Source organism: Ylistrum balloti, unplaced genomic scaffold, assembly GCF_031769215.1.
Source record: "Ylistrum balloti isolate Yb309-2 unplaced genomic scaffold, AGI_CSIRO_Ybal_v1 Utg370800, whole genome shotgun sequence".
In the NCBI taxonomy this organism is placed as follows: Eukaryota; Metazoa; Mollusca; class Bivalvia; order Pectinida; family Pectinidae; genus Ylistrum; species Ylistrum balloti.
The window spans coordinates 1,033,093-1,054,910 of record NW_026782466.1 but is presented as its reverse complement, the minus strand read 5'-3'; the positions used below and the strand labels follow the sequence as shown (position 1 = coordinate 1,054,910).

Here is a 21,818-nt window from a genome sequence, read left to right as displayed (position 1 = left end):
GTTGAATTTTTATGAATAATATCAAAGTTTATAAGCACAGTTTATTGAAACCACTATCAATATGAAAGAATTTATTATACATCAATGAAAACCACTTCAACATTTTGTAATACAAAAATTTGAAGGCACCCTGATATCATGACTAACTCTTTTTCACTTATTTCACAACAATACTTCTCCATCACATACCTGTACGATATCTCTCTCTGCAGCCTTTCCTCGTGAAGTCAGCCTGACATCATCACCATCCAATACTTCCATAGCTAAACACAACATAAAATATAAAAGGTTTGTAAACCATCAAATTTGACACAATATAAAAAAAAAACCTAATAATGTTCACTAACAACAATATTTTAACTTATTCAAACTTGATTTCGTTTAAGTTTTGTAAGTGTACCTGATTGGATATATTTAAACAAATGTACTATGTACATGTAAATTTTAATGGCAGTTTAAAACCTTCCTTGAGAAGAAAAAATTCAACATAATTGCAAATCTTGCAGTATTCAAAAATGAAAACACAAATAATTTGGTGCAAACTTTTAGCACCTTATCACTTTTTTATTTATCAAATTAGCAGATCAATAAATCCCTGCATCCAAATTTATTGCTATACCTGTATTAAAGAAATATAGAAAGTGTCATTAACGAAATCAAATTTCAGTGCAATATTTCCAGCTTGAAAAGAGCTGAAATAAGATAAGCATAGAATATGTACATTTACAGTAACTTTCTATACAAATCTACACAATTAGCATCATTATAATATGGAATTCACTGCTATACAACAAAACATTTAACTTGAAAATTACCTTCAAAATCAGCATCTCCAACCCCTATAATGATGATGGACATTGGAAGACTGGCAGCCTAAAAAGATTAAAAACTTTACATTTAAAAGTGCATCAAAACACAGCACTAACAAACATCTTTTCTCATTTATTAGTATTAGAGAACTTCTGTCTCATTCAGCAATAAAGATATCGCTGCTCTAAAGACTCAACAGCAATATTGAAGCACCATTGTTGACTCAAGAATCGACTTCAATAGTGAAGCATCTGAATTGAATACTCAGTAATAGTGAAATACCAGTGTTGACTCCACAGAGAAAGTGAAGCACCTGTTTTGACTCAACAGTGATAGTGAAGCACCAGTGTTGACTCCACAGAAATAGTGAAGCACCAGTTTACCCATAACAGATTTAGTGAGGCACCAGTGTTGACGACAGCAATAGTGAAGCACCAGTGTTGACTCAACAGAAACAGTGAAATACCAGTGTTGACTCAAAAGAGAAAGTGAAGTACCTGAGTTGACTCACCAGAGACAGTGTAGCACCTGTTTTGACTCAACAGAAAGAGCAAATTGTCTAAGTTTACTAGTCAGAGATAGTGAAGAACTTGTGTTGACTCAACAGAGATAGTGAAGCACATGTTTTGACTCAAAAGAGGGAGTAAAGTCTCTGTGTGTACTCAAAAAGATAATGTAGCATCTTTTGGACCTCCAATAACACTGTAGCACACTGAAAAAAATTATTTTAATTAGACGATGATGTTGAGTGGTTTTTTTTTTTCTATTTTGATGATGGCATTCACAAAGACAGCAGAATTGTAAAACTTGTATTACTTACATTAACTATAGCCTCACAAGTCTGAGGCATGTCCGTGATGATTCCGTCTGTAATGATAAGCAGGATGAAGTAGTCGTCACCAGTGCGCTTCGCCATGGCAAACCTTAAACATCAAATTATATATGGCTAGGTCTTCACACTTTGTAAATTTATACACAATACTTTTCTGTTTGGATCCCTCTTTAAAACTTTTTACATGAAGAGAAAGGCAGGACATTAATTTTATTTAATTATTTAATACTTTCATTTCATTTCATTTTTTCAGAAGTGTTCAAAGTCGAGATAGTATGTGTATAAAACACTTGTAAAATATATATTTGAAAAAATAACCCAAAAATTACAACTACCGATAGAGTGTACAAAAGCTGTCTTTTAAAGAATTTACACTTACTTTGCCACATGGTTGACACAGGGAGCAAAATTAGTAGGGCCATAGAGTTGGACTGAGTAGAGAGCTTTGTTGTAGGAATCCAATACACCATCTATACCTTGACAGTAAGGGTTGGTGGGGTTACCATTCTGTAAATAAAAACAATAACCTGAATCAGGAAAGTAGGGGTTGATAGGGTTACTTAACAGTAAGGATTGGTGGGACAACAATAACCTGAATCAGGAAAGAAGGGGTTGACAGGGTTACTTGACAGTAAGGGTTGGTGGGGTTACCATTCTGTAAATAACAACAATAACCTGAATCAGGAAAGTAGGGGTTGATAGGGTTACTTAACAGTAAGGGTTGGTGGGGTTACCATTCTGTAAATAAAAACAATAACCTGAATCAGGAAAGTAGGGGTTGATAGGGTTACTTGACACTAAGGGTTGGTGGGGCAACAATAACCTATATTAGGAAAGTAGGGGTTGATAAAGTTACCTGATAGTAAGGGTTGGTGGGGTTACCATTCTGTAAATAAAAACAATAACCTGAATCATGAAAGTAGGGGTTGATAGGGTTACTTAACAGTAAGGGTTGGTGGGGTTACCATTCTGTAAATAAAAACAATAACCTGAATCATGAAAGTAGGGGTTGATAGGGTTACATGACACTAAGGGTTGGTAGGGTTACCATTCTGTAAATAAAAACAATAACCTGAATCATGAAAGTAGGGGTTGATAGGGTTACCTGATAGTAAGGGTTGGTGGGTTATCATTCTGTAAATAAAAACGATAGTCTATATCAGGAAAGTAGGGGTTGGTGGGGTTACCCGATAGTAAGGGTAGGAGGGCTTGCCAATCCGTAAATAAAAACAATAGCTTATAATTGGGAAGTAAGGTTGGTGGGGTTTACAGGATGGTATGAGGACCACAATATTAAAGAATGATTTGGTTGAAAGTTAAAAAGGTGTTCCAAATATCATCATTATCAGGTAAAATATTTCCATGCAGTGAATGTTTTCTTTATTTATCTTTTAAACACTTTGGTGTATCCTAATTCAATTGATGTAAATAATTAAAACATTATCTAGAAGGTTAATTAAACACTGAACTGTCTTGTTATGGAATATATAAATGACAGCTGTACTAACCTAGTCTACAATCTACACTGTACTGTATTATGTTGACTACAATACATCTAGAGAAAGAAAGACTAAATACATTGTTTGTATTATAAAATGGCAACAGGATGATGCCAGGCAGAGTTTGTTCAGTCAAATAATCTTTAAAATTGTGATTAACTTTTCTAAATGTTATTTTGAAAATAGAAATTTTACATACCAATGCAAACTCATGAGAAACAACGCCATCTGGTGGTAATCGGGCACCAAATCCGAGGGCTGGAAAAAGCTTGTCCCTGTAATTTGATGTCATAACATTTACATTCTGTGTTGTATTTGCCTTATGTCATCAGTGTAACAATTTGTAGTATATGACACTATATGCTACAATTTACATTTATTCAGTATGTGTAGTAATACAGCCAGACATCGTCCCAATAAAAAAAAATAAAGTTATCTGCAGTATATTCAAAATCATTTCAACTAAAAATTAATAACACACGGAAATTTGAACTCTAATTAAAGAGATTGGAAGACAATTTATTGTAACAATTGATAGAACTTACGTGTCATAATCCTGTATAATGTTACCCACAGACCTCAAGGCAGTAGCATAGGGGTTAGGTTTGTAGGGGTTCATGTAGTGTAACGAGGCGGGTGATTTGGGGTCACCATTAGACGCTGTAAAATCTACTGCAAACGTACAGTGTAACTGTGTCCTGGAACACATAAAGCATGATCCTATCATTAAAATTCAAACATCCTTAACAAAATTCTAATTACCATGTCATTATATCTTACAAATCCTTCCTTTCATGGAAACACAAGTCGTTTCTACTTACCCTCCTCTTACATAATCCAAAAATGTGTAGACTTTCTCTATCTTACAGCTCATAAGCTCCACCTGCATAAAAAAAATAAATCAAATTACAACCAAAGCCTAAAAATTGTCTAAATGGTTCCATAGTTTTAAGAGGAGATTTAAGTATATCATAAAATCAATCACATAACTTGTGATATCACTTTAACCCTTTCAGCGCTGAAGGCGTCTAAATTCGACATGCATTTCCGGAAAATATTTGGCACTGAGCTGTACATTGTGAGAAATATTTGGCGCTGAGCTGTACATTGTGAGAAATATTTGGCGCTGAGCTGTACATTGTGAGAAATATTTGGCGCCGAAAGGGTTAAATTCAAATGTCAACAACTTCATCACACTTTGATAACTGGCAGTTAAGATACAAAAAAGAAAACTGGTTTCTGTTATATCTTGGTCAAAGAGAGGTTACTGTAAACATTGTGAATTACAATATTGGTACAATATGAGAAATCATTATTTGATAATTACAGCTTCTGTCCCATTGACTTTGAGGCCTGATAACTTGTAAAATACTCACCGTCCCTGAATTCTGATATTTAGAGCCTTTCTTTTTCCTTTTCTTTTCACTGATGCACTAAACCAAGAAAATGTAAATCTGTTAAAAGCTTTCTTATCAATACTTAAGTCAAATTAGAAAGTAATATTTCATGTCTGTTATACCTGACCACTACCAGTTCAGCTCTTCCATTGCTCTGCCATTGTCTGACAGGACAGATTGATTTCTGTAGCTAAGCAGAACAGCTGTGGTAATCTAATTGTCCTACCAATTTATCAAAACTTGGCACTTCAGTCTGATTAAATGTCATACAGGTTTGAACTCAATACCATATTTACACAGGCAACATAACCAAGACAAAATTTGAAATAGACTGTATAGTGAATTATTAAGCAGAATTAAAAGTAAAAGACATCATTAATTGATTTTGACATGCTAACCATAATTTCTTTCAATGTCTTTGAAGTTGGACAAATCAAGTGCAACTGAATTCAAGTCTTTGAATGTGTTCTGAATACAGTTATGTCAAAGCAAATTTAAAACTGAAGTTGTGAAAATTTTAGTCCAGACAACATCTTACATTTTTATATGTATATCAGAGTTAATATTTATACACAAAAGTTTTTTTTACCTCATACACATTTTTATCGCTGGGACCTCGACTTAGTTCCCTCAGTGTTGTTGTGAATTCTCCAATGAAATCATGACTGTAAAGGTAATTATCATAATTAATAATGAAATTACACTATAGAACAAGTACTAATTGTAATGGGGACCATTACAAATGTCCCCCAAACGACCCATTCAGCAGAAATTGATCACAATGGAATGGAAATGAGAACGTAAATTTTTAAAACATCAGAAGAGAGGAAATGGTGATTCTTTTAGTTTGGTATAAAGAGAAGTGTCCTTACCTCAGTATGACAAAGAGTTTATTTTGTGTCTGCTACTTTCAATATTAAGTACTTTTCAATGATCCATTTAAACATAAAGGGGAAAAGGCGTCAAATGGACTACGCCTTTTTGCTCCAATTGCCACCTAATATATATATACCAATTTTCACGAAAATCGGGACAATATCTAAAATTTGGTCAAATTTTGACCACAGCTGACTGCTCAGATGACCAACGATGGCCGAATGAAAAATGAACTACGTCATTTTTCTCCTATAGTGCCACCTAATACATATATACCAATTTTCACGAAAATCAGTCAATATCTAAAATTTGGTCAAATTCTGACCACAGCTGACAGCTCAGATGACCGATTGGAAAAATTCAAGTGGCCTGCGCTCCGCCTCGCATGTATTAATATGTGTGTAAAGTTTTGTTAAATTCCATGCAACAGTTTTCGAGAAACGCATCGGAAACCTCGCGGGTGGAAGAAAGTGGAAGAAATAAGAATAATATAAATAATAATAATAAGAAATGGAGCAAACGCAATATGTCCCCCTACTTCGTTTGGGGGACATAATTAGATTCAACAATGAAATCAACAAGAGAATCGACTAATACTACTGAATATACACACAAAAGTGTCCTGTAACTTACCCGCCATCAGCATCCCAGTCATGACACTGTACCTTTATACTCCTATATAACAAACAAAAGGATAATAAAGTACAGTATTACAAGCTACATAATACTGAAGCAAGGCAGACAAACCTGAAGTGATAAATATATGATAGAATTTTCTTATATGTAAAACATCTTCACAATATTGCAGTGCTGTCCAACACTTCTGTCAGTGCACTACGTTAACACTGGAATATAAAACAATCAAAATTGATATTAAAATATCTACAAGACAGAAAAACACAATTTGATACAGGTAGATATCCTGAAATACCATCAAATGATAAGGTAATCCCTTTGATGAGTGTCTTCTTCATCACGTTACATATATCAGGATATTACCAAGATGTCTTAGATTAAGTTTACTGATCGAATATAAACAGACATTAACATTTGAAGAGACAGTTTTTAGCATTTGGCTACTTTTTGGTCCACCTAAAAACTGATCTTAAACATCCAAGAATTTCAAAGAATGCATGTTTACCTGTCGTAGTCACCATTACACAGGGATCTCACAGGAAGTATAAATGGCCGCCAGGTGGGGTTAAGAGTCTTTTTTATCACCTCAGTTCTATGTACAACTGTGTACCTTTAACAGAAAATATATATACCAATTGTTATTATTGTTTTGCAATTATAATTCATTTTCTTTCTTTTGTTTACAGAAGTTTGGAAATCTGTAAACGGATGATTTTTTATCATGAAATCACTGCTTCATGTTCGTCACAAATTCAGAGCAACAAAACTAATATTTATCGTTAAACTATTCAAATATAAAATTGTTTCGTATCTTAGTCTACATTTACTTAAAACTTGAGCATTTCAGTGACTATTTTAAAAACATTTTCAGAAACATCAGTGTTTCACTGACAAATCATCAACTTGATCAACACCTCAACTCTCCTTATGCCACCTACAACTACACCATGTTTTGGTTTACATCATTCAGAAAATCAATGCAGAAGGAAACATGTTAAGATATGTTCTATAAAGCAGATCAGGACGAGAAAGTTTTGTATACAAGAGATGTATATTGGAACAGTAAATTTGAGTGCACATGTACCAAAATATTCCTATTCCTTCATATTAGTAATTCAGAATTTCCATGTAACAATCAACAGTTTTATGAGAAAGAGTGTTAACAACAATACACCAGCAGTGGACATCGTTACAGATTTAGGCACATTATATTTATGCTATTGTACTTACGAGGTATCTTCATTAGCTCGGAGGAACGTGAGAAATGGATCAGACTTTCCGAAAAAGTCTTTTTTATCTAGCTTGTGGGCACGAAATTGAAAATGTACTTGTTCCTGAAACAAGCAAACCATTTTTTTTTTGTAAACTTTACATCAGAATAACTTTGAGATATTAAAGTATATCTATATATATATATATCTTTATCCTGCAACTGGCAGTTTCATTGTCAGAATGCATCAGCCACATACATTCATGCTGTATTTGGCAGTGACAGAAAACAGCTGTATTTAAGCAAGTGCGTTTATTCAACAGAATTACTCCATGAATTTACTTTAATATTACGCTTAGAAATATAAATAGTTGCTGAAATATGCAATTTTATATGTTGTAATGAACAAGTCGATTTTGAAAATTCATAAAATTGCTGTTATATCTGATGAAGTTTTGAAAAATATTTCAGCGCATAACAGTTCTTTACAGCGCCTGTCATCAGACAAATTCAGTGTAACATTAATGTCAGGTAAACACAGATTTAACAACAAAACTGTTTACATTATAATAGTGTGATTTTCAATAAATGCTGCAAGATGAATTGAATACATGTGGCTCACCACTTTTGTCTTTCTAGCTGCAGCCAACATACAACTGATATGTAAAGACACTGACCATGTGTTCTCTATATACTGGTTTCTGTATTGTATAACTACAATAACTACATCCCTAACAGGTCAGTTGGGCACTTAAGTGTTATACTAAGTCTTCATCCTCTTATCAATTTTCAATAGAACAGTATAAATAATGCATCACATTCTCCCTTCAACATGTTGATTTTATGTATCTGTCAGCATCCTCTCTCGTGCCATTCAGATTGATGATGTACAGGAATATTTTCTTATAAAGAACCATTTCTACACAGTGCTGGCGGACAGTTTTGAATAAAACATTCATCCATATAGAATATGTGTTGTGCAAGTCTAACAAAAATTCATCTATACATTATAAAGGTAAGAACTATTTACCTTACAGCTACTCAGTTCCTCGGCACCAACTGGAAACAAAGTATATTACATCTTATTACACCAATATCGTTCTTTTAAAAAAATTGGAGGCAAGAATCATTCAATCATTACTAGTAAGGTTTAAGTTCTTTTTGATGTTTAAATGCAGCAACGTTGGTCATTTCTAACGAGAAATAGGTCTTTGAGGGTTTGTTTAATTAGTTGTCTACAAAAATTACATTTCATATTTAACACATCTTTGTTTATAATCCCTCCTCTTAAGGAGTCTATCTTTCTAAAATCTATCTCAGGATAGTTCATCTATCAAGTTAACCTTTAGAATTTTCATTCTGTCACATTTACTTCCAGGTAATCCAGACATGTCAGATTGTCAGTGATTTAGACGTGTCAGTTTGTTAGTGATCCAGATTTGTCAGATTGTCAGTGATAATGACTTGTCAGATTGTCAGTGATCTAAACTTGTCAGTGATCCAGACTTGTCAGATCGTCAGTGATCTAAACTTGTCAGTGATCCAGACTTGTCAGATTGTCAGTGATCCAGACTTGTCAGATTGTCAGTGATTCAGACTTGTCAGTGATCCAGACTTGTCAGATTGTCAGTGATCCAGACTTGTCAGTGATCCAGACTTGTCAGATTGTCAGTGATTCAGACTTGTCAGTGATCCAGACTTGTCAGATTGTCAGTGATCCAGACTTGTCAGATTGTCTGGGTCCACATATATGTCTACTTACCAATGATATTACCGCTGTCTTTCTTTGGGCCTCTGTAACATAAAACATAGTCATGAATTTAGATAAAATAATATCTAAATTTAATCATTAAAATCAATTACCTCTTCAATGAAAATATTTTTTAAAAAAATGAATTTGATGAGAGTGATAACAAATAAAGATTTTATTCATGGCATTATAAAATGTTTTGCAAAACTCTTTAAGATTTGTTTCATCTCTGTTTGATATGCAATGGTGACATTTCTATTTCTTCTGTTGTTTCATAGTGCATATGATGCTATGAAGTATTGACAACAGAACCTACCAGAGAGTCACAGCTTTGTAAGGTTTTATCACTCTATACTAGTACCAAAATTTAGGTAACTGTGTCTTGACATTGATATAAAATATCTGTTCAATTAAAGGTAATGTTACAGATAACCAAGCAATTCCTGTTCAAAGCGCAAGTCATTTAGAGCAAGTCACAACTTACTGTAGTCGTCTACTCATCTTGGTTCCAGCTGACACGATTTCACCAAGCGAGCACTCCATGCCACCGAGAAAATCCTGAAAATTAAGATAGGGCTACAGACAGGTTTAATCACACGGCCTCAAAACCATTGACAGTAAAGTTAACACTGACATATACATCCACTGTAAGCCATCCAATATACACCATACCTGCTCTTCTATCTAAGGAACATGGCACCAAAATAAATAAACAGCAAGTTGTAACAAACATTTAATCTTTCAATTCCTGACCTGGACATAACTCCATGTCCTGCCATAATATCTTCGACATTTCACAATGTCACATGCTTTTGTTATGAGAATGGTTTGACCTTTGACAAATCATTCTGACCATTGACTGACATTTGACTTTTATTTTGAATGATAGAATCTTACATGAGTCCCTTATGTTCACAGGGATATCTCAATCCGAGTGTTTCAGTACCACCCTTAGACCCATGTTTGATTATTTTTCTCTCGTACTTTAAAATAAATAACAGTTGTAAGGTATTGTTAAACTTATTCATTGCACCATCACCAATACCCCATAAAATGTCCACTGATATTGATGACATAATCAATTTGTGACATGGTAACGCTACATGCAATGATGACACTAAGTCTTTATGAGTAGCATCACGGCACATGGTATCTGCCAAACTCTAGGGGAGATGGAAAAATCACATCCTAGGAGGTGACAGAGAAATCACACCCTAGGAGGTGGCAGAGAAATCACACCCTTGGAGGGGACAGAGAAATCACACCCTAGGAGGTGACAGAGAAATAACAACCTAGGAGGTGACAGAGAAATCACACCATAGGAGGTGACAGAGAAATCACATCATAGGATGTGACAGAGAAATCACACCCTAGGATGTGACAGAGAAATCACATCCTTTGGAGGTGACAGAGAAATCACACCCTAGGAGGTGACAAAGAGAAATCACATCCTAGGAGGTGACACAGAAATCACATCCTTGGAGGGGACAGAGAAACCACACCCTTGGAGGTGACATAGAAATCACACCCTAGGAGGTGACATAGAGAAACCACACCCTAGGAGGTGACAAAGAAATCACACCCTAGGAGGTGACACAAAGAAACCACACCCTAGGAGGTGACATAGAAATTACACCCTAGGAGGTGACACAGAGAAACCACACCCTAGGAGAAGACCAAGAAATCACACCATAGGAGGTGACAGAGAAACCACACCCTAGGAGGTGACAGAGAAATCACATCCTAGGAGGTGACAGAGAAACCACACCCTAGGAGGTGACAGAGAAACCACACCCTTGGAGGTGACATAGAAATCACACCCTAGGAGGTGACACAGGGAAACCACACCCTAGGAGGTGACAAAGAAATCACACCATAGGAGGTGACAGAGAAACCACACCCTAGGAGGTGACAGAGAAATCACACCCTGGGAGGTGACAGAAAAATCACACCCTAGGAGGTGACAGAGAAATCACACCCTAGGAGGTGACAAAGAAATCACACCCTTGGAGGTGACAGAGAAATCACACCCTAGGAGGTGACAGAGAAATCACACCCTAGGAGGTGACAAAGAAATCACCCCTTCCATATGACAGAAAAATCTTGAACAGGTAAAATAGTATACAAATCCAGAGACAAATCGGTGAATGATGGGAAAATAACCAATCATACATCAAGACCTGAATAGAAATTGGATGTCAGATGATTATTGATTTCATACTGTGTGCTTGGCACGATAAAACAACACCATGTCTTGTGGTGTACAATTCAGTTCTCATTTAAATATCTACAGCAGATCCGTAAGAACAGCATGTAAATATACAGATCATACACACATACAGCGAAACTATTATCAGTTTCAAGACTAACAGTGTTTCTCAATGATATAATACAGTCTGTTCAGAATTAATCAATAAGAGGCCAATTTTGCTTAAAATGAGAACAATAACTTATAAACTGATAATTAATCATCTACCATTATATATACAATGTGTTATGAAATATAGGTAAGTGTACTTACATGTTTTGACAAATCAGCACTTTTAGAGTCCACATCATATCTGCAACAAAACACAATTTTTTAAAGTCCTGTCAAATCACAGAAATGGACTTTGAAAACCCAGAGTCACAGAAGATTAACAAAAAATGGTGTTGTGATTGTAAAAAAAAATTGGAATGATTTTGATATTGTATTTCCACACCCCTGACAGTGTCCTACTTTTTAACCAACTCATTTGGAACTGACGTTGGCTCTACCTCATTTCTTAATGTTCAGTTACTGTTATTAGAGCCCCTTCACCTCAGATCTCTCATATGAGCACCTCATAATTACCCTGAAAACTAGGGCCCATGTTTAGAAAACTTAATAATGAACAGAGTCCCAAATGAAGACTGTACTCATTGTGTCCACTTATATTTCAACCTTGTTGGACCAAGACCAGGAAAAGAATAAATCAGAAGAGAAAATCAAGAGAGAGAGAGAGAGAGAGAGAGAGAGAGAGAGAGGGGTAAAGAGAGAGATAAACATTATACAACATCTTGATATTTGTGGTTCTTTCTATCGCCCTCAACACCATTTTATTCTTGTTGTGTATTTTAGATGGAACAGCAGAAAAGTGTAAGAGTTCAAGGAACACAAAATTCATAAGAAAAATTAAAAAGAAAAAAAAAAGAGATATTTTTAAACGAAATCATATAACACTAAGTTGTTGTTAAGTTTCAGATCAAAATGAATTCCATTTCTTACAGCTCTTTTACTAAATATCAGGGATGAAATGGGTACTGTTTTAATTTACTTACATTTCAAACTTTAATTTCTGACTTTGTTCAAAGTAGTAATGCAGTACAAACTTTTTGACAAAGTCTGGGTTTAAGTTGTTCCAGATAATTTCTGTTCTTCCAAACTGAAATTGAAATATTCATACATATAAACAAACACCATTCGAGCATACTTAAATAGATCCCCTACAAACTAAGTATAAGTATTGTATGTCGTATTGATCAATGGCAGATTTCAATGTATCTACCCATACAGATCAATGATCTCTTATTGACAAAACTGATGGGACCAAATTAAATGAAGACATGTTACTGCTAGGCCACTTATAAAATCTTCTTGAGATAGTTTATAGGTTTTTTGTAAGGATATATTCAGAAGGAATCGTGACTATATAGTCTTTTCATGAAAATTGTCCACACAAACCCATTACAGGTAGATTAAGAATCAAATGACTGGGACGGTAGATGGAAACACAGGTATTCTACTTAGCAACATGTTAAAGCCTTATGACCAAGAAAGTGGGACCAGGTATACATAATTAACAATGTATAGTCCTGTATCCGGATTGGGACCAAGACCAATAGGTCTAGTTTTATACATATATACTTAGTTAACACTATTTGGTCCACTATTAGTGCTGTGAGAAAGTTGGTCCAGAAACAATGGTCAGCACCATGACCCAGGAAGCTGGTTCAGATGTTTAGTAACCAAGACACATAATTAATTCTAATGACCTCCAAAAAACAGAAATAACCAATAACCCAATAACCCAAAAATCAAAAATGATCAAACTTCATCTAGGCTTTACAAATCTTCTGGTATTTTTTTTTCTACTTTCATACTTTCACAATATGTATTACAATAAATTGTAATACTTTGCATTACGATACATATATAAGCAGTGTTTGTTTGGGAAATCTTTACAAGGTCATTTTACAAAATCCTAACATCATTAGTTTTCAAAGACTTAGTTTAGAAGACTTTACTAATATGTAACCAAGGACTTTCAAAGTGTATTTAGGCAGAGAATTACAACGAAAAACCCCTCCCTCCCCTGTCAAATAACCTGAACATGAAACAAGAGGCCCATGGGCCTTAACGGTCATCTGACAAAAAGCAAGCCAAACCTAGAAAGTGGGTTGAGGTCATTCATTTGAACAAACTTGGTAGCCTCTCCTCCAAGCATCTTACAGGCCCAATATCAGCACTCATGGACTTTTGCTTGTTGAGAAGAAGTCGTTTGTAGATTTTGACATATTTGACCCCTGCGACCTTGAAAGTTGTTCAAGGTCATTCATTTAAATAAACTTGGTAACCTTTCCTCCCAGCATGCTACAGACCCAATATCGGCACTCATAGACTTTTGCTTATTGAGATGAAGTCCTTTGTATATTTTAACATATTTGACCCCTGTGACCTTGAAAGTGGGCCAAGGTCATTCATTTGAACAAACTTTGTAGGGCTCCATGCCAGCATGCTATGGGCCAAGTATTAGCCCCCTAGGCCTTCTAGTATTTGAGAAGTTATTTAAAGATTTTGACATATTTGACCCCTGTGACCTTGAAAGTTGTTCAAGGTCATTCATTTAAACAAACTTGATAGCCCTTCATCCCAGCATGCCACAGGCACAATATCAGCAATCTAAGCCTTTTGGTTATTGAGAAGAAGTTGTTTAAAGATTTTAACATATTTGACCCCTGTGACCTTGAAAGTGGGTCAAGGTCATTCATTTGAACAAACTTGGTAGTCCTTCATCCCAGCATGTCACAGGCCCAATATCTACACTCTGAGCCTTTTGGTTAATGAGAAGAAGTTGTTTAAAGATTTTAACATATTTGACCCCTGTGACCTTGAAAGTGGGTTGAGGTCATTCATTTGAATAAACTTGGTAGCCTTTCCTCCCAGCATGCTACAGACCCAATATCGGCACTCATAGACTTTTGCTTATTGAGATGAAGTCCTTTGTATATTTTAACATATTTGACCCCTGTGACCTTGAAAGTGGGCCAAGGTCATTCATTTGAACAAACTTTGTAGGGCTCCATGCCAGCATGCTATGGGCCAAGTATTAGCCCCCTAGGCCTTCTAGTATTTGAGAAGAAGTTATTTAAAGATTTTGACATATTTGACCCCTGTGACCTTGAAAGTTGTTCAAGGTCATTCATTTAAACAAACTTGATAGCCCTTCATCCCAGCATGCCACACACACAATATCAGCAATCTAAGCCTTTTGGTTATTGAGAAGAAGTTGTTTAAAGATTTTAACATATTTGACCCCTGTGACCTTTAAAGTGGGTCAAGGTCATTCATTTGAACAAACTTGGTAGTCCTTCATCCCAGCATGTCACAGGCCCAATATCTACACTCTGAGCCTTTTGGTTAATGAGAAGAAGTTGTTTAAAGATTTTAACATATTTGACCCCTGTGACCTTGAAAGTGGGTTGAGGTCATTCATTTGAATAAACTTGGTAGCCTTTCCTCCCAGCATGCTACAGACCCAATATCGGCACTCATAGACTTTTGCTTATTGAGATGGTCCTTTGTATATTTTAACATATTTGACCCCTGTGACCTTGAAAGTGGGCCAAGGTCATTCATTTGAACAAACTTTGTAGGGCTCCATGCCAGCATGCTATGGGCCAAGTATTAGCCCCCTAGGCCTTCTAGTATTTGAGAAGAAGTTATTTAAAGATTTTGACATATTTGACCCCTGTGACCTTGAAAGTTGTTCAAGGTCATTCATTTAAACAAACTTGATAGCCCTTCATCCCAGCATGCCACAGGCACAATATCAGCAATCTGAGCCTTTTGGTTATTGAGAAGAAGTTGTTTAAAGATTTTAACATATTTGACCCCTGTGACCTTTAAAGTGGGTCAAGGTCATTCATTTGAACAAACTTGGTAGTCCTTTATCCCAGCATGTCTCAGGCCCAATATCTACACTCTGAGCCTTTTGGTTAATGAGAAGAAGTTGTTTAAAGATTTTAACATATTTGACCCCTGTGACCTTTAAAGTGGGTCAAGGTCATTCATTTGAACAAACTTGGTAGAGCTCCATGCCAGTATCCTCTGTGCCAAGTATTAGCCCCCTAGACCTTCTAGTATTTGAGAAGAAGTCGTTTGAATGAAAAGTTTACGGACGGCGCACGGCGCATGGCGCACGACGACGGACGAAGCATGATGACTATAGGTCATCGGACCCTTCGGGTCCAGATGACCTAAAAACAGTGTTATCGGGAAGGTTTTCAAATGAAATTTCAAAGTACATGTATAGGTCCATTATCCTAGATTACGGCTTTGCAGGCCTTCAGAGAAGTTTTCAACTGTATCTGAACTAAGTAACCTTGAATATAAAATGGCTACGTAACCAATACTGTTAACATTCATTACATGTGCTGCTAGATTGGCTGACCTTTACAAGTTTTTTTTGTATATAATTCCAAGTACACCTAATATCCAATAATTTTTGCACAGCTGTTAAATGTTTCCCTCTACACCTATTACCAGTTTTTTTTTATACAATATTCAGGTCAAACTAAGATATTAGATATGCATTTGGCAGTTTGTATTCCAGTTACAGACATGACAAACACGAGTAGACCATGGCTTGATTTGCAAATGAGGATGTATTACAGCAGAGCGGTATTTACTGTGTTAAAACTGTTGCACTTAAGACAATTTGATGTAGATGTGGATGTGTTTCCTAACCACCAGTAAGTATAATTTTGTGTGATGATGGGTGACATTACTGGCAGTGCAGTCATGACGAGATTTCAGTATAGATTAGACCTAAGTAGTCTATCAATCAGAAGCTATACTTATGTACATAGTATTGATTTTTCCTCTGTGTTGCTGGGTAAGATTAAAAGTACAACCCATGTAAACGAGAGACTGGAAAACTGTTTCTTTATTCTGTAAACTTCACAGCAGAAATGTATGAATACAATTATGACTTGGTTTTTTTCTCCCTGCGCGATTCTTTTGTTGTTTCATGAAAATGTACGTGGGTACCCAACAATCAATGAGTTCAAAGGCAGATACAAAATGCATGACAAAATACCACTTTTTTTTCTCAATCGTTTCCATGGATGTTGACTAATTTTCATACCAGATAAACTAGTGATACAGACACAATGGTTAATTGGTTTGGCATGAATGGCCATAGAGGGAATTTCATTACTAAAACCAAGGGCAGGAAAAAAAAGAGTAAAACATCCTGAATTCCATTTCCCTGTCAACAGGTGCACTTTGATGCATATACTTAGTATGTCCAGTTCCATGGTTTATATAAGACAGTTGCTTTTACATATCTTCTTTCTAGGTAGTTTATTTTTCAATACTTTTGAAGATAAAATAAATTCTGAAAATAGATACTTGTACATTGAAAATAAAAATAAGCAGAGAAAACCGTATTCCTTTTCATAACTTCAGTGAAAAATACTTTCTTCCTCATTCAAGCTTTCGAAAGATTCTTTGCAGTACCAGAAATGGTCCATCTCATAAATGACACCATTACGATTCTTTTTTAGTATACAAACGACATAATGAACTTTCACTGAAAGGGCATATTACACACTCATGGAAATTAGAACATGCATCATGTAGTTCAATATTGTTTTGAAATAAATGGATTTTTAATTGGATTTTTTTAACTAGTTTTATAACATTGAAAATTACAGACCAATGCATTCCTAGTTATAATCTGTAATAAGTTCACATCTCCATGTATTTTTGAAATCATCAGTTTCGCATCTTTAGTTAGCAGTATTCCACTAAAGGTGATATCATCACATCTCAACCGACAAAACATGTGGGTACCGAATAGGTCAATTCAACTTCAGAATAGAGTTTTTGATGTAGAAACAGATCCCATAAACTAGTGATGTTATGGTATATCTTCCACTCTTCTTAATTGTTCAAAATCACAAAAACGCTCTCTTAAGCACATAATTTTTTTTATAACATTTGAAAAATAACCAAATCAAGTGCAAGAAATACCATCTACTACAACTACTCATAATGTAATCTCTATTTTCACCATCATACTACCAAGTAGTCATCAAGTTATTTAACAAAATTTACTATTGGAAGTCCCACATAAGCTACAGATTGAATTGGACAACCTAACTCAAAGCACATCAGGTTCCAACACTGTTTGACTATTTGTGGCATGGTCTACTTTGTTAATATCATTATATTATAATAGACTCCAAGCTTTATAGTACAGGGATTTTCCCTTAACCTGGATCGTAGCACCAGAATAGAATATGATTGCTGATGGAAGTATATCCCTACTTTTCCTATTACGACATTCTAACTCATGGTTTAAATCTTGGAAGGCCTCTATATCTTTATTTTTTTAACTTTTCTGTAAGTGAATAATATGTGTGTTTAAACTTACCTCCCTCCATGATCCTCTATTTCTTTCATCCATCATATACAGGACACACACTAAAAATATAAAAACTCAAGCTATAATTTTACAATTTCAATATATACTTTGTAAGACGTGGACGTGTACCATGTCACTTTACAAACAATTTAACTACAACGTTTCTTCTGTAAAAAGTGACTTTGGCATTATAAAAATATTTGCCAATATCTTTGAAGAACTTTATTGGAAAAAGGAGACCAAGAAAAAAATATATCATAATTTTGATAAAGCATTATAGCACATTTCCAACCATGAAAGTTGTATTAATCTACACCATATGAGTCTGGAGAAGAAGATTTCTGAAATATGAACAAGTTTCCTCGCCCTATCTGGAGAAGAAAATTCCTAAATATAAACAAATTTTCCCTCCCTATCCCTCAGGCCCCAGGGGTGGGGGTTGCATCATCTTTTTTTCATCTTATCAAACTGTTATACAACTGTAATAACACTAAAATTGAATCATTTCTCCCTGAAAACACAAAAATATTGCAAAAAGTATTATTATCCTATATAAACTTTAGTGAAAATTTTACCCCTTCCAAGAAGAGAAAAGGGAGACCCAAGGGGTATGAATATGACAAGCTGACAAAGCATGCAGGGTGTTTTCTATACCATGCAGGTCTTGAGAAGAATCTGAAGTATAAGCAAATTTCCTCCTTAGTGCCCTGCCCTTCAGACCCCAGTGGTGGGGTTAATATATTTTTTCCATACTAACAAACAGCTGTCTGATAGTGGTAACTCTACCAAGATTACTAATTATCACTGAAAATAAACGAAATATGTGTTTCTCACCTCCCCATATGAACTTCATGTAATTTAACCCTAGAATGAAACAGGGAGCCCAGGGATACAAGATTTTCAAGAGTTTGGAATTCTACAGTATCTCATGATCAGTCTGTTTTCATTTTGGCACTGACCATGGAACTTTCCTGTAAAACTTTACCAAAATCACTGCAACTGTTATCAAGAAAACAGTAAAGTAAAAATGCTAAAGGTACACATATGATGACTGACTAATATTGGAAAAGGTCACTGAGCTTCACACAGGTGACCTAAAAAGGCTCATATGAATTATATGAATATGTTATTATAGTAAGTGCATTGACATATATGTGTATTATTAAAAAACAACATCCGACCTATTTAATACATTTTTGCCTGGTATATGTCATATATGGCAGATTTATGATACTTACTTGGATCAGACTTTGAAAATACATCAGCATCAATAAGTTTTCTGAAATCATAATAATAAACAATGAAATGAAAGAACCTGGTTATTTTAAGTATTAGTTTGTGTATGTCAATGTTTTTATGTTCTGGTCTATGTTAAGTGAAGGTATTTTGATGTTGGTTTCCACAGATGTTTAGGCTAACCATGGACTTATCCTTACATTTGGAAGGGAAGAATAATACAACCATTCCATACCAACAAAAAACATACTATTATACCAAAAAAACAAACACAAATATTAAAATGTAAAGATATTTGTCTATCAAAATGCCTCGGCAATGGTTTAATTTTATAGAGAGGTAAGGAACTCAGAAAGCTAAAATATCAACAACTTTTTTTTTACCAATTGTTAGGTAAAGATGCAATGGAAAAAAATAATAATAACAGTGCTTTTAGATGTGATAAAATAATTAGAGCTATTGGATGTGATGAAATAATTACAGTGTTATTGGATGTGATAAAATGATTACAGAGCTTTTGGATGTAATGAAATATTATTTCATTATTATAGTCTTACTGGCCCGTCAACTCTAAAAGATCAATCAGTGAAATACACAGCAATCCAAACAGGAAAAAACATCATACAATCTAAAAGCCGTAATAACAGATCTATTGGATGTGATGAAATAAGAACAGTGCTGAAAGTCACAAAAAGAAGCCCCTGGACAAGATTAAATGTTAAAAATAACATGATTCAATATCTCTTCCTAAAATGTCCAATCCAAGGCAATTCATGAAATGACAGTTCTATGTCATAAATTAAAAGTCTATGTGTACTGTAGTTTAAAGAATTTACAACAAGACGTCTAGCAGTCTTGACAATCACCTGAGATAAGCAATTTTGAATATAAAGGCTAAAGGGAAAGTAGCTTTCAAGTGGCAAGAAAAAGAAATTGTGACATTCATGAAAGTAAGCCAGTGTCAATACCTGCATACCATCAAAACTGTTATCCTACACTAATAAATCTTACAAAGTAATTTCCAGATGGAAATAAACAATGTTATGCTCAGAAATGCAATTTTTTAAATAAAAATTATAGTAAAGTTAACCTCCTCTCCAGGAAGAAATGTGAGAGCCATTTTGGTAATTAAAGCACCTTAATACACTTCCATCCTAGAGAAGCATTTGATTTGACCATAGCTGGGTGTTGAGAAGAAGATGTCAATTTGACCCCTTTTGGCACTGCTAACAGCCCCATGGGGTCAGCCAGGATCAACCTATTCATACCATCAAGCTGTCATCCTTCATCCATAATTCTAACCAAGTTTTAAATATTTTCAATTGAAAGTAAACAAATAATAAAAACTCTATTTTTCCTATATTAACTACAGTAAACTTTACCCCCTCCCCAAGAGAATATTAAGACCCTGTGGTCATGAAATTCACAATTTTTATAAATCACTTTAAAATGCTTCCATTCATGAAGAGCAACTGATTATACCGTATCTTGGTGTTGAGAAAAAGATTTTTGAAATTTGAGTAAATTTGACCCTTTTGGCCCCATTCCCCCATGGGGTGTGGACCATATAATTCACTATTTTGTTTCATATTAGGCCAGGGAAGGATGCTGCAAAATTTTCTTGAAATTGGTTCTGGAGTCTTTTGAGAAGAAGTAGAAAATGTGAAATTGTTTACGAACACACAATGCCTGATGAAGGTGATCACAAAAGGTCACCATGAATAACTGACTAAGTGAACTTACCCAAAAAAAGAAGTAATTACTTCAATATTGTTAAATGAAATTCTGTCCAGGAAAACATTGGTATGAAGCCTATTAAGTTTAAAAAGAAATTGAATTGAGAAAGGGAAATCTAAGGACAAAATTAAGATTATGGAAATCTGACTTGATAACTGTGTGAATATCAATGGAGAAGTATTGTTTAAGGCAGATGTACCACACCATACAATAGTTATACAAATGTATGACTTTTTAGAATTTTTCATGGGCATTTGAATTGCTTGAAGTTCAAACCATACATTACTTAAATTATGTAAAACAGATCATCAGTCTTTAAGAATGGCATTTATTTGTCTTATAATATAAACCATTCCAACGTTTCATCAACTTCCTAACACCATTGATAAAATGTTAAACTGTTGTAAAATAGCTGAAATAACGTCAGATCACGCTAATTAATAAATGAGGCTGCAACGTTTTCGACAGTTACATATTACATACATCTGTACTGTTATTACGAAATAAATGGAAGGCGATGCAAGCTGTATTTCTCAATATCATTGCAAGATATTTACACTTCTCTATAATCAGTTATCCTAAACTGTGTGAATGAAAAGATACCGTATTTTTTAAACTAGAATAAAACCTGCTGATAAAAATTGTACCTCCTTAACATGGTATTCACGTATGCAGAAACCTAGCTAAGAAATCCTGATGAAGCGATCCATGAAAATGCTTGACCACTAAACTTGTCAGTTGCCTCATCAGGCCAATGCATATGAAAAGTATATGCACAAAAGGGAATAACTTGGACCATATTTATACGTAAAAACACAACAGGATCAGTAATTAAAAGCAGTAGTGGAAACAAGAATAGAAAAGTAAACAAACTTAAAGGTAGTCAGACTAGGTCAGTCGCTGACGAAATGTAAACACCGTTATCACTATCGTGTTTTCGAGATACCTACTGCGTGACTTACAGTAAAAAATTACTGATATGCTGTAAAAAGTGTTATAACGATAATGAACAATAATCTTACCGGCAGGATATAGATAACTCAACTAAAGTAGCAGGAGCTACTCCAGTTCCTGGTTGAAATGTAGCCGCGTCCGCCATAGTTGTTTTGTTTCTTGCGCAATGTTCTATGGGAAATCTGACATACGGGCTACCAACTCACGCA

General features: G+C 34.9%; 1 protein-coding gene across 1 annotated transcript in view; it reads right to left on the bottom strand.

Annotated features, from left to right (window-relative positions):
- LOC132558580 (copine-8-like) overlaps positions 1 to 21,778 on the bottom strand; it is a 28,939-nt gene extending 7,161 nt beyond the window's left edge. Inside the window, exons 1-20 of the mRNA XM_060223165.1 lie at positions 21,678 to 21,778; positions 18,921 to 18,961; positions 17,692 to 17,741; positions 12,311 to 12,414; positions 11,532 to 11,571; positions 9,495 to 9,568; positions 9,023 to 9,054; positions 8,291 to 8,319; positions 7,281 to 7,384; positions 6,556 to 6,660; positions 6,048 to 6,089; positions 5,128 to 5,203; positions 4,518 to 4,574; positions 3,963 to 4,024; positions 3,687 to 3,839; positions 3,341 to 3,416; positions 2,022 to 2,149; positions 1,631 to 1,733; positions 816 to 873; positions 190 to 263 (exon numbers count right to left, since the gene is read on the bottom strand). Of these exons, the coding sequence (XP_060079148.1) occupies positions 190 to 263; positions 816 to 873; positions 1,631 to 1,733; positions 2,022 to 2,149; positions 3,341 to 3,416; positions 3,687 to 3,839; positions 3,963 to 4,024; positions 4,518 to 4,574; positions 5,128 to 5,203; positions 6,048 to 6,089; positions 6,556 to 6,660; positions 7,281 to 7,384; positions 8,291 to 8,319; positions 9,023 to 9,054; positions 9,495 to 9,568; positions 11,532 to 11,571; positions 12,311 to 12,414; positions 17,692 to 17,741; positions 18,921 to 18,961; positions 21,678 to 21,754 (1,485 nt within the window). The 5' untranslated portion in view covers positions 21,755 to 21,778. The remainder of the gene's footprint in view (positions 1 to 189; positions 264 to 815; positions 874 to 1,630; positions 1,734 to 2,021; positions 2,150 to 3,340; positions 3,417 to 3,686; positions 3,840 to 3,962; positions 4,025 to 4,517; positions 4,575 to 5,127; positions 5,204 to 6,047; positions 6,090 to 6,555; positions 6,661 to 7,280; positions 7,385 to 8,290; positions 8,320 to 9,022; positions 9,055 to 9,494; positions 9,569 to 11,531; positions 11,572 to 12,310; positions 12,415 to 17,691; positions 17,742 to 18,920; positions 18,962 to 21,677) is intronic.
- Between the last annotated feature and the right edge of the window lie 40 nt (positions 21,779 to 21,818).